The sequence below is a fragment of the Pteropus alecto genome, unplaced genomic scaffold, assembly GCF_000325575.1.
Source record: "Pteropus alecto unplaced genomic scaffold, ASM32557v1 scaffold61, whole genome shotgun sequence".
NCBI classification, from domain to species: Eukaryota; Metazoa; Chordata; class Mammalia; order Chiroptera; family Pteropodidae; genus Pteropus; species Pteropus alecto.
In genome coordinates this window covers 16,500,422-16,512,141 of record NW_006434835.1, presented here as the reverse complement: position 1 = coordinate 16,512,141, position 11,720 = coordinate 16,500,422, and the positions used below count along the sequence as shown (strand labels likewise).

At 47.2% G+C, this 11,720-nt stretch overlaps 3 protein-coding genes across 6 annotated transcripts in view; 1 reads left to right on the top strand and 2 right to left on the bottom strand.

The window, feature by feature from the left end:
• The window catches only part of IFT172 (intraflagellar transport 172), a 32,403-nt gene extending 31,155 nt beyond the window's left edge, over positions 1-1,248 (top strand). The window contains exons 48-49 of the mRNA XM_006910335.3: positions 53-186; positions 1,187-1,248. Of these exons, the coding sequence (XP_006910397.1) occupies positions 53-142 (90 nt within the window). The 3' untranslated portion in view covers positions 143-186; positions 1,187-1,248. The remainder of the gene's footprint in view (positions 1-52; positions 187-1,186) is intronic.
• On the bottom strand, positions 275-1,751 carry KRTCAP3 (keratinocyte associated protein 3). Of its 4 annotated transcripts, XM_015588145.2 has the most exons (5): positions 1,354-1,751; positions 1,207-1,266; positions 837-1,043; positions 580-714; positions 275-476 (listed from the first exon to the last, which is right to left on the bottom strand). In XM_015588145.2, the coding sequence occupies exons 1-5, from the start codon at positions 1,510-1,512 to the stop codon at positions 369-371; spliced, it is 669 nt and encodes a 222-aa protein (XP_015443631.2). In that variant the 5' UTR covers positions 1,513-1,751; the 3' UTR covers positions 275-368. The 4 variants fall into 4 exon arrangements, with proteins under 4 accessions (XP_015443631.2, XP_024901473.1, XP_024901474.1 ...); XM_025045705.1 differs by having other exon boundaries at positions 1,207-1,751; XM_025045706.1 differs by having other exon boundaries at positions 275-1,043.
• Positions 1,752-1,864: 113 nt separating this feature from the next.
• Positions 1,865-11,720, bottom strand: part of NRBP1 (nuclear receptor binding protein 1) — a 10,450-nt gene continuing 594 nt past the window's right edge. The window contains exons 2-18 of the mRNA XM_006910334.2: positions 9,260-9,489; positions 8,950-9,072; positions 8,658-8,759; positions 8,195-8,284; positions 8,009-8,049; positions 7,546-7,640; positions 6,005-6,088; positions 5,754-5,812; positions 5,483-5,581; positions 3,887-4,019; positions 3,607-3,712; positions 3,410-3,460; positions 3,189-3,324; positions 2,969-3,022; positions 2,816-2,879; positions 2,496-2,551; positions 1,865-2,418 (exon numbers count right to left, since the gene is read on the bottom strand). Coding sequence (XP_006910396.1) covers positions 2,314-2,418; positions 2,496-2,551; positions 2,816-2,879; positions 2,969-3,022; positions 3,189-3,324; positions 3,410-3,460; positions 3,607-3,712; positions 3,887-4,019; positions 5,483-5,581; positions 5,754-5,812; positions 6,005-6,088; positions 7,546-7,640; positions 8,009-8,049; positions 8,195-8,284; positions 8,658-8,759; positions 8,950-9,072; positions 9,260-9,469 — 1,608 coding nt within the window. The 5' untranslated portion in view covers positions 9,470-9,489 and the 3' untranslated portion in view covers positions 1,865-2,313. The remainder of the gene's footprint in view (positions 2,419-2,495; positions 2,552-2,815; positions 2,880-2,968; positions 3,023-3,188; positions 3,325-3,409; positions 3,461-3,606; positions 3,713-3,886; positions 4,020-5,482; positions 5,582-5,753; positions 5,813-6,004; positions 6,089-7,545; positions 7,641-8,008; positions 8,050-8,194; positions 8,285-8,657; positions 8,760-8,949; positions 9,073-9,259; positions 9,490-11,720) is intronic.

Below are 11,720 nucleotides of genomic sequence, written 5' to 3'. Positions count from 1 at the left end.
GTTTTTCTCAGCACTGATGAGTTCCTCTCTTGTTCTTTTTGTTTGCTCACAGACCTCCCACAGCCCAGTGTGCCAGGATGTGCTGAAATTCATCAGTCAGTGGTGTGGAGGGCTACCCAGCACCAGCTTTTCCTTTCAGTAAATACTCAGGGAAGAGTATTAAGTTCTCTCTGTTATTAAAGCCTTGTAAGTAACTGAGACCACTGTATTCTTTGATCAAGGTCACCCCCCAACACCAGCCCAGTGCCTTTTTCCCCCCAAATCAGAATCAGAATCAAGAAGAGAAGTTCTTTTATTACAGCCATTTATATCATCCAGTTCCCTGCCCCCACCTTCATGGCCACAATCCTCATGGCCCATTACCTGCCCTAAGCCCAACTTTTCTGTGATGCCTGGATTTCTTGATTTTGAACAAGTAGCTGTTCATTATCTTGCCTTTTACATTTAAGATGTTCAAGCTCTGTCAGTTCCTCTAGCTGCAGAAGAGGGGTGGAGTTAGTACTCTGGTTGTGAATTATAGTTCAGTTATCTTTTCCACACAACCAATTTGTATTGAACCTTCTTGTTCATCATCCTTACCTGCCTCTGTAGCCCTTCCTTCCGGCAGGGCCCAACCCCACGGAGGGTGAGTGCTGCCACACAGCAGTAACCAGATAGAACAGCCTCTGCTGCAGACATGAGCAAAGAAGGGATCCAAAGAGCCAAGGCTGTATCCTAAAAGGTGAAGAGGATAGATCGGGGGGTACTAGTAGGAAGCAGGGCAGACATGGCAAGTTGGAGTGATTAAAAGGGCAGATCAAGGCTTTGTGGTCTGCAAAAAGACTGAGAACACTCACATAGATTCTTGTGGGGTCAAAGGGGCAGTCAGAGTGTCCAGGCCCCTGATCCAGCGGTATGGAAGGGTCCAGCAGTCCTGGATGGCAGTCGGCAATAAGACGGCGGCCACCATTGGCCACAGTGAGTGATACAGCAAGGAGGAGGCCCAGGGAGCAGGCAGTGGACAAGAGCAGGTTCGCCACAGCTAGTACTAGCAGGGCCCAATGCTGGCAGGGGCAGAAGATCAGGTGAGCAGCCTGTAGCGGGGGCCACTCTCCCAGCTCACTCTCCATTTGAGAGGACTCCTCTCCACTTAAAGATGAAACTGAGTCAGCCCCCATCTCCCTGACATAAGGCCCCCTCATTAAAGCTCCAGAAATCCCCCCTCACCAGTCGTGGACGAAGAAGATTCCTGGATGCCAACAGGGCCACAAGTCCCACGGAAACACTCTGGAAGACAAAGCCTGATGCCCCAGCCGCTCTCTGCCGCCCGCCCGCCCGCCCGCGACCTGACCCTGGCCCGCGCGCTGCGCTCACCAGCAGCCCCGAGCCCACAGAGATGACATTGGCTGTGGTGTACTCTGGAGTGACGGCACCGCGAGGATTAGCTACGTGCCGAAGAACGGTGCCGTGCAGCACGGCCCCCAGCAGCAGGTTCACGTGGCCCACCAGGATCAGCGCAAGGCCGGCGCGCATAAGCCGCCAAGGGCCCTGGGCTGCGTCTACGAAGCATGGGGGAGGGGCAGACCTGAGCCTGGAAAGGAACCGGGAGGCCCCTCCTGGCCACCCCAAGCCAACCGGAGGCCATAGGACAGGTAGAGAATGGGTGTAGGGGAACAAGACCAAAGGGACCGGAAGTTACCGAATCTGCAGAAACGGCAGCACCGCATCGCGTTCCTCTGCACAAGGCCGCCAGGCAGTTATACCTGGCCCCGGCCCCTCCCTCGCTCGCAGGCCAGTTCCGCCTAGTTCCGCCGCATCACTACCTGAAGGCCCAACATCCGCGCCCCGCTCCCCCTAGCGGGGAAGGCGCAAACACACAGAACGCTTTTAGCAAAAAGTAGACTTTTATTACAGCAGCAACTGAGGCGAATCAGAATGGCCCCCTAGGGCCACCACTGCAGCACCACCCTTCTCTCCCGCCCCGTCCGCCCCAGCGGGATTGTAGAATTCGGCTCCCCCAGCGCCCGTGGGCCCCCTTTCCACACAGGCAGGCCAGGAGCCGGCAGATCAGCTACTAGCCCCCAACTAGAAGGCGGCTGCTGAGAAGGCCCAGGCCCCCGTCTGTGCAAAACAAGTAAACAAAGTGCTGAGGGGAGGAATAAAAGGGGAAGGGGTAGGGTGATGCTCAGAACCAGGGAGCCCCAAAGCCCTCCTGAATAATAAAGGAGAGAAGGGGCTTCACAGGGTAATACTGACTGGGGGGGAGGGGCAGGAAGGCTGCAGCATATCTAGTGACAGCCACAGCTCAGATTAGAGGCCTGGCCCAAGTGAGCTCTAAGAGGAGACGGTGACAGCGGCTGAGTTGAGGGTGCTGTTCCTGGCAAAATTGAACTTGTTCAGGGTCTCTTCTAGCAGAGAAGTCAGCCGGCTCTGGTCAGCCTGGGGGAGAAGAGCTCAGTGAGATGGGCTGAGAGCAGAACGGAGGTAGCCAGGGCAGCTGAAGGCAGAAACCTCACCTCACTTATGAAGCCCAGCTGCACCAGCTCAGCTGCCAACTCAGGGATGTTCTCATCTGACAGAGGAACAAGAGAGGGTGAGTATGGTGTGGGAGTGAGGGGCACAGGGCCCTTTGCATAGCCCCAGTCAGGTTACCCTGGCTGGGAAAGAATGATACAAGCAAAGCTGTCAGATCTACCTTTAATTTTAAGGGCTAATATATTCATTTTATGTAAGTCACTGTGTGTTACTGCCTTGTCACCTTCCCCACCCCTGAATATGTTCCTCACAGATAAGACTCATAGACTTTCCCATTCTCTGAGGGAAAGGAGAGACTCACTTGGCATCAGGTCACAGCTCAGGTGCCGGTTCAGTTTGTCCTCCAGCTTCAGCAGAAGTGTTAGCTGGAGAACAGAACAGTGAGAAATTGAGGCTCGTCTGCCCTGCCCTCTGGCCACCCAGCTCTATATGCAGCCCTGGCCCTGAGCCTTACGTGGTGTTTGACTCCCTCCTCCACTGACTCAATGTTGCATTGCATCAGCACCACCTAGGAGGAGGGGACAGAGAGGGTTACTAGAGACCAGTGAATGACATGTTTGCCAGGGAGCAGAAACACATTATTTTCTCTAATAGACATAGTCTTATTTAAGATGTCCTCTCTCTCTTCCATGGTGACCGTGCCCACACCCACATCCACATCCATACAGCCCCACCTTTCGGGTCTCCACCTCAGCTGGTTCAGGTGTTGGAGTCTTGACAGAAGGCGGCACCACAGGTGATGTCACCTCCTCCTGCTGTGGCTGTTGGGGCCGAGGCAGCCCAAAGGCTGTCAGGGGGTAGATCCCATTCCTAAAAGGAAATTAGGTCACATGGGCTCTGTGGATACCTTAAGTCACCCATACCTGCTTCCTCAAGGAAGCCTTCTCTCTCTCACCTGACATCTTCAAGGAATTTATCTAATTCCAGAGCTGGTGACTGAGAGTACCTGGAGGAGAAAAGATAGAAAAAAAAATGGAAGGAAATAAGCAAAACAGCAGATTCAACCATTCCCAGACAATGGACAGTTGACAAAACCACCAGGATGGTGGTGACCAATCTGTCCCTTTCAGACCTTCTCAGTTAGTTACTCACAAAGTCTGAACTGGTTCTCTTCCTGGTCCAGCAGGGATTTCAGCCAGTACAGCACTGGTATCCATGTTTTTGGTGATCTCCTCCAGCGCATTCTCTGGGATCATATCTGGAGGGCATGATGGAACAGGAAGTTACGGATAGATAGTCATATTAATGTCATAAAACAGGTCCTGTTGGGTAAAGAATCCCTTTGGAAGTAAAAGAGGAAAGACAGCATGCCAGTGATAGTTACAAGGCTCCATACTGGAAGAAAATTCCTAAAAGGGCCAAGGGAACTCACGTTGGTGTCCCACAATGCAGTGGGCAGCAAGAAGTTTGAGTGAGGGCACTTCAAACAGTGCTGGGTGGAACAGAAGTTCTCTGGCTGTTGGTCTGCGAGCAGGCTCAGACTGCAGGCACTTTTGAATGAACTCCTAGAAAACAGAACAAGTGAAGGAGTTTGACAATCACCCCACTGTGTTCATCTTTATCTCAATATACTTAGCACAGGATTTGGACATACTAGGTACTCAACTCTGGTTGAGGGAACAAATTACTAACTGTATTTGAAAGGCTTCGAAAACTATAAAGTATTATATAGAAGGTGTCATTCATCGTCTTTTTGGTTTTAATTATTTTTCTGCTGTCTAACCACAAGCTCTCTCTTTTACTATTCACACTTATGATTTTTTTCCCCTTATTTTCTTCTTTATTATCCCATTCATTGCCTGCCTACCTTTTCTAACCCTCACCAAATTTACCTTCTCTCTTCTAAAACTTACCCACTGAGGTCAATAAAATTCACCATCTTTTTATTTCCCAAGCCTTGTACCCCAATTTCCTTTGTCTACTACAGTCATTTATTAAATACACTGGATTTCCCATGCATCTTCTAAACCTCACCTTCTACACCTCCTGTACAATTAACCTGCTTTCTTCCTTTCAATCTTGAAGGCCAACAAGGTCATATACCTAATCTTTCCCTTAACGAACCCTAACAATGAACTAGACATTTATTCCACCATAGCCTCAAGGCTTCCCCCTAGCCTTTCTTTTCTCTCCTGCTTCCTTTCACACTTACCTAATAATTTACAAACCATCCTTGTCTGGACTCCCCTGTCCTGACTCTGCTTTCTATATCTACTAACTCACAATGCTTATATCCTTTAAATCTTAGCTCATTATTTCGGGGCACTCTCCCTAACTAAAACTACAGTTGGCCCTTGAATAACAAAAGTCTAAATGGCACGGGCCCACTTATACATAGAATTTTTTCAATAAATACCTGAAATGTTTTCAATCTGTGGTTGGGAATCCACAGATGTGGAGGGCAAGCTGTATGTATTGTTCTAAACTATTTTATACAAGGAACTTGATCATGCGCAGATTTTGGTATCCACAGGGGATCCTGGAACCAATTCCCCGCAGATACCAAGGGATAACATAAGTTTTTGAGGAGTCAAAGGTATATGCGGGTTTTTGACTTCAAGGTAAGGGAGGGTCAGTGCCCTTAACCCCTGCATTGTTCAAGGGTCAACTGTATATAAATATAAAACCCAAAATGACTTATTTTATTCATTCAAATTGATTTATTTAAAAATATTAAGATGACTGTGTGATTATCTGAGGTAGCCATCAATTAAATACACATAGATACACCTAAAGTAAATGCATAACCTTTAACCCCATATTATCCATCTTAAACCCCTAATCTGCATATGTATACAAAAAGACATGATAGACACTGCTTCGGGAAACGTTCACTGCTTTTGCCTGTCCTCTCTCTGCTTTATGTTCTCTTGCTCTTAGAAGAGAGCATATTCCCAGTAGGTAGAAAGGAAGAACAACTGAAGACACTTCAAAGTTCTGTTGAGAGAGTGACTCTGAAGATTCTTACCCTCTGTAATGGGTCTTCTAGAAGCTGGATGGCACTGCTGATGGCTTCCTGTGGCACATATGAGGACTCTCCATTGCCCTGAATCTCCAGCACTGCCATCTGCGGCGAGCGGAGGATAAAAAGGAAAGAAGAGACCTAAGAACCTCGGTGTTTCCACAGTCACTCCCTCAAGACCAGTACCTTACTTGTCCTCCCCCTCCATTTCCCCCACTCCATCTTCTAATCTGACCCCTTTCCACCACACCACCCCTCCCCCTTGAGGTTTCCTCACCTCCAGTGCACACATGCCAAAGGAATAGATGTCCACTGCCGTTGTCACATTAGTGACTTCTAGAGAAAACAGGTAAGGTTTTGGTAAATCAGAGGATGGGAGCAGGGGGTGGCAGAAATGTCTTTAGAAAACTTCTTGTATTTTTTCATGTTGTTCAACAGGAAGCCTAGAAGTTTCAGCAATGTTACCTCTGGTTATAAGGTAGAAACCCTGGGGCATGGGGAGAGGGCAGAAAAACTAGGATGCCTCACCTCCATACTCTGGTGCAAAGAAGTGTAGATTCTTCTGTTCTTCCCGACAAGTCTTCACATGATTGTTGATAGTGTCAGGAGCCACTGGGAGTAGGGGAGACACCCACAATCTGACCACCATCAACAAAGCAGAGTCTCACTCCAGAGAGGCCCCCAAAAGCCAAATTCTCTCCTTAAGTCTCTAACCCTCAACAGGCGCAAACTTATCCCTTTCCCATCATGAACTACAGACTAAACATGATCATCACCTACCTCCCTTTTCTCAGGTCTACTGCTTCTTACCTAAGGTCCCTAATTCAGTAACAAAGGCTCCACACTAAACTAACAGGTCTATGCGGGCTTTGAGCTAGTCAAGGAGCAACGCAGGCTAAGGAAAAACTTTTACTCGTGACCTGTTCACATTCCCCAAAGCCCAAGTACATCTAATCCCTGAAGACATGAATTATGTTTGGTCTAGTTCTTTCATCCACCCTGCAAATAGCATAAAATAACAGGCAGCCCTTCCTAATGTGGGATAATTAGATATCTCAGAAACGTGGATACAGAATAAGAAAGATACAACAAGTAGATATCTTCCTCCTTATCCACCTCTGCTGACTTAAACTCAGAAATAGCTCAAAACTGAATCACTACAAATCAGTTTCACTTTTAACTCACCAAAAATTTCAGACCCATTATGTCCCCTTATCAGCCTCAACACTGCCTGCCACAGGGCTGAATGAGGAACCAGGGCCAGGCCTGATTTGGACTCACTTGGATCATAAACAATGACTACAAGTCACAGAGAGTCTGGGAGCACAGTATGGTTGGGGGGAACCAGCCTGATAATGAGGGGGAACAAGAATCCAGGATGTAAGTGGCCAGCCAGGCAGAATCCACAGGAAACAAGCAGGTTATGGAAGGGTAAGCAGGTGGAGGGCTGGTAAGGAAGAAGCCAAGCAGGCATAATTAAGCAGGGAAGGTAGGGGAACAGGGCTTGCTCCCACGACTGCATGCACTGGGCAGCCGCAAAGGGGAGCAGAGGAAGCACAAACAGAGCCCCAAGTGGGGCAGAGGGAGCTCTCACCATTAGCAAAAATCCTATGAAAGACTGTTGGGAACAGAGCAGCCCGTAAGCGGGAGGGAGGAAAACAGAGAAAAGTTGTGAGCAATGGAGCAGCCAAGCCCCAGACAAATGGCCACACAAACATCACACAGACACGGCACACAGAGATGTTAGACACTGCACACAGGTACACGGCAAATGAAAGCACTCACAGCAGGCACAGCCTGGAACTTCCTTTGGTAGGGTCCGGCCCCAGAGGCTCAAGTTAGACCTTAAACCCATCTCTTGCCCTTTCCCAATCTCCTATCAAGATCTCTGTATTTACCCGGTTTCCACTAACTGGCCTCTTCCTATGAATTACTCCTAGAAAGTTCCTTTCTCTTATCACCAGCCCACACCTCAGAATTTTGCTCAGTTCTCCCCATTCTTTTCGTCTTACCCCCATGGGTCCCAAATTCCCGAGGCTCCCCTGCCCAGAACCTCTCCCTCCCCTCACCAGAGCCAATCTTGATGAGTCCGTTGTGCTGGATGAAGATGGTGTCACAGGTCAGGTTCCCATGGATGATGGGGGGGTCACAGGAGTGCAGGTAGCTGTGGGGGCACTGGGCTGTTAGAGGGGCCACTGGGAAATTAAGGGCAGGGGGAACCCAAGGGTTAAGAGGAGCAAGGGCCTGGTGGTCTCCTGCTGGTCACCACAAAGATAATCCCCACACTCTGAATCTCCATTATGCCTGAGGAGTTAAATAGTTGGATGAGCACTAGGAGAAAGAGGTGGGAAGACAGTACTGTGGTTAGGGCATTCGGATGGACCCTTTAAAAGACCCATGGGGGCCTAGTCTTGACAGTATATGACTCAAAGAAAGTGGGGAGAGGCAGCAAAGAACAGCAGAGTAGTGCTCTGAAATCTGGAGGAACTAAATCAGAAGACATGGGAAAGACACTAACTAGATCCTACTTACCTTAGGGCAGAGAGGATCTGTGTGCACCAGCGCTTCCAAGCCTGGAAAAGAATATGATCAAAAGGTCAGTAGTAATCTCCCTCTCTCAACCCTCCACACAGTTCCCTCTATCCCTTCCTGGTCAGCTTCATAATTAACAATCTTTTTAAATCCTCAAACCAGCTTAAAACTGCTCTCCCTCCATACCTTTTCATTCATAGTCTTGTGGTTTTTTTTGGTCTTCTTCAAAAATTGCTTAAGACTCCCAGATGACATGTATTCTGTGATAAAAATGACCTGGAGAGGCAAAGCACACAAATAAGGCCTTATAGTAGAAATGATCCCCTACCTGGTGACATACACACCAGAAAAATGTCACATTTGGAACCTTGGTTTTTTGTTTTTAAGTTTCTCTCCTGTCATTAGTACCACTTCCTTAGATTTAATAGGACAATGAAAACTACTGAGCTATGGGAAAGGAAACAAAAGTTCATTCATTTCTGCCCCATCTATAACCAGACAAAAAGCATAGGTGGTAGTCAAAACCTTACTCTCATCTCCACACCAAATGATTCCAGTTGTTTCAAAACTATTTTGTTTTAATGTTTGAATGTAAGAGGAACAATAAATATAACTAGTCTCTGCAGCAAGCTCAGGAAAAAGTTCTTACCCTGGCCTTGTTCTCTTTAATGTCAGCCCAATATTTGTGAAACTTAACAATGTTGAGATGTTCCAATTGAATCAGATTATCGAATACAGCACGGACCTTTTCCTGGGAGCGGGGGAAGACATTGGGATAACAGGGTTAGAAATCACTGTAATCCAGAAGAGCTCTCCCTACCCTACCCCTCCCCAGAAATGCTCTAACCCCAGCATACTCTTAGCCAACTTCTCAATACCAATTCCTCTTTAACACCAGTATTCTAACACCCCATAAGCTGCATCATTTCACCATTACCTACCTCCTGCAGCTTGTAGTTCTTGCGCTCAGAGAATTGTACCTCATTCCACACAACCTCTACACCCTCCTCTGTATCCATGGCCAGGTATGCACTGTCAATACCTGGTACATTCCGCTGATTTACCTAAGAAGAAATTCAAATGAAAGGGAGTTAAAGTTACCTCATGAACCCTCAATTTTAATGCTTCATATGATCATCTTCTCCTAGGCTCTGACTTGTTGACGTCTGGTCTGCCTGTCTGAGAATTTGCCCCTCTACTTCTCACCACTTAGAATTCACCCTCCCAAAAGTAACACTACCATCACCTTACCTCTTCTCGCCTCTTCTGCCAGCGCCCACAGGGTGACTCTTCCAAGATCTCAGACTCATCTTCACTTTCTTCTTCTTCCTCTGGGGAAGCAGCTGAGGTTGTGGAGGTCACAGGAGGTGACACTGATGTCAGGCCAGGAGCTGAAGATGAGGATTCTACCTTTGTGTCTGAGCCACTGCTGAGTACTGTCTGGGACTCCCCTTCCGACATGCTTGAACAAACACTCAGGCCTACATTGGTTGGGGCAAGGATAGGAGAAGACAGAGAGGGTCAGGGCTGATCTATAAAAACTTAATCCTAAAAACCTCATGTGGGTTAAGATGAAAGTAAAACATATGCTTCCTTTAAATCCAAAATCAGAATTAGTCTTGTCTGAACATTAAAAAATTAACTACTTTCCTAATCTAGAGAAGGGAAGTTATTTTGGTTGAAGATGACCCACCCCGGGCAGGGGGAGGGGAGGACATAAGATTTATGGCAGTATAACCCACCCTTAGTGAGGTTCAAATGAACAGCGAAATCAGGGCCCCCATTCATTCTCAGGAAATACTCACCCAACAACCTTCCTTTTGAATCCTCACCTACCCCTATCTGCACTGAGCTCAAGAACCAAGCAACAAGGGCACCGTTCAGAACAGATGACTTCAGACTCCAAAATGTTCCACTAATCCAGCCTGAAGGCTGGACCTGCAGCGCACTCAACCAGTTATCCTCCTGAAACCCTCAGCTGATTGATTCTTCTAGAACTAACTTTGGCATTTACTATCCATCCCTTCTACACACAGAATAAGCCTACCAGTCCATAGTGAGGCTACCCCAAGCCAGGTGACTGGCAGTGTTAGTGACTTCATCCCTGATGATCTCACCTTCCCTGTGATGTAAGAGTGGCAAATGGGTATTGGTTAACATTTTTTTCATTCACTCATTCAACAATGTTTATTAAATATTTACTGTGGGCCAAGCACTGTCCTAGGTGCTTGAGATACAATGGCGAAAATCAAAAAAGATGCTCATACCCATGCGGCCACAAATTGAAGGCAGATCTGACACTTTAAAATGTCAGCTTTCATTTCATCTTTCATTTCATCTACATGACTTAAAAGCACCATACCCTGGGGCACTGGACCTGACAAATGTACTCCTTTCAAATACAAATAACTCAAGATACAGCCTTTAAAGGAAAAAGTACTATATAGTATAACATTTTTTCAGGGACATGGCTACTGAAGAAAAAAGAATTCTCAAAAGCTAAATGTTACTAACTGTTCAGAGAGTCATAGGACAACCATAGAATGTTATTCTAGAAAGGCTTTGGAGTTGAAACCAGCATGTGCTGGAGTCAAGGGAGTGCTCTCCAGTATGAAAATGATATCCTGGAAAGTAGAGTTGCTCCTCTAAGTCAGTTCAGAATACAGAAGCCTCTGATGAATACTAACCTTTTGAAAAACCCTCATTCCTTTTTAGAACTTTCAGATGCCCCTTCTGCCCATCTCTGTCTCCAACCTACATTGTGCTTAATTCAAGTTAGGAGAGTTTTATTAGATGACATTCTAGTAAATACCAGAGGGCAACAAAGCACTACAGAAAAAATCTGGCAAGATATTTTTCCTCTTATTTTCTAGTGTCTTGACTATCGTAGATTTTATTCAACCAGCCAGGAAAGCTACAATCTGCATGTCTTAGCAATCTACCAGAAAAGGAGTTAGAGATCATTTTCATCTTTCTTTCCCTGAAAAGTAGCTAACAGTAAGAAAGTTCATATGGATTACTTTCTAGAGGAGTTATATTTATAGAATGGATCTTGAATCTGAACAGCTAAGTAAAATTTCCAGCTAGATTACACGTGGAAATACTAGTGGAATTTAATACAAGAAGCTTGTAAACAATGAGCTCTAAAAAAACCTCTAGACCCAGGGCACGGACAATTAATCCACAGTACGGCAAAAGAGAAGCCAAACTTTCATCAGTTTCCAGTCATAGAGACGCCCTTGGAACGTGCTTGTCCTCTCCTTCCCCAGCAGGCAAAATGAAGGCAATGCCCAAGACCCCCGCACCGCCCCTGATGAAATCTTTGCAACGCTAGGAATTTTGTCCAGGGTCGTTCAGAGGTTTAAATGAGATCATATATGGAAAAGACCACTTAAGCCCCTAAAGGGAATCTCCTCGCCGCCTCCAGCGTTCACTTCTGCGCAATGTAGGTAGTGTCCTACAAAGTTTTTCTTCAAGACTGATTCCTTGGACTGCAACCCCTTTGCTTTTCAACTCCTCGGGAACAACTCGCAGGCCACAGGCCTCTCGGCTGCGCTCACCCTGAGCGGACCAAAGAGGGCCTCTGAGACCTACAGGACTGTGTGGCCAGAAACACAGCACGCTCAAGAGAATTTCACACTCAACAGGTCGCCCTGCCGGGTGCTGGCAAGGGAGCGCCGACCCGCCAAGCCGGCCGGCGGAGCGAGCGGCG

Coding starts and splice junctions, on each gene's coding strand:
- KRTCAP3 (XM_025045704.1), bottom strand. CDS start 1,512: ATGCGCGCCGGCCTTGCGCTGATCCTGGTGGGCCACGTGAACCTGCTG. Junction 1,044..1,206: donor ATCTTCTTCGTCCACGACTG/GTGAGGGGGGAT, acceptor TGCCCCTGCCAG/CATTGGGCCCTGCTAGTACT.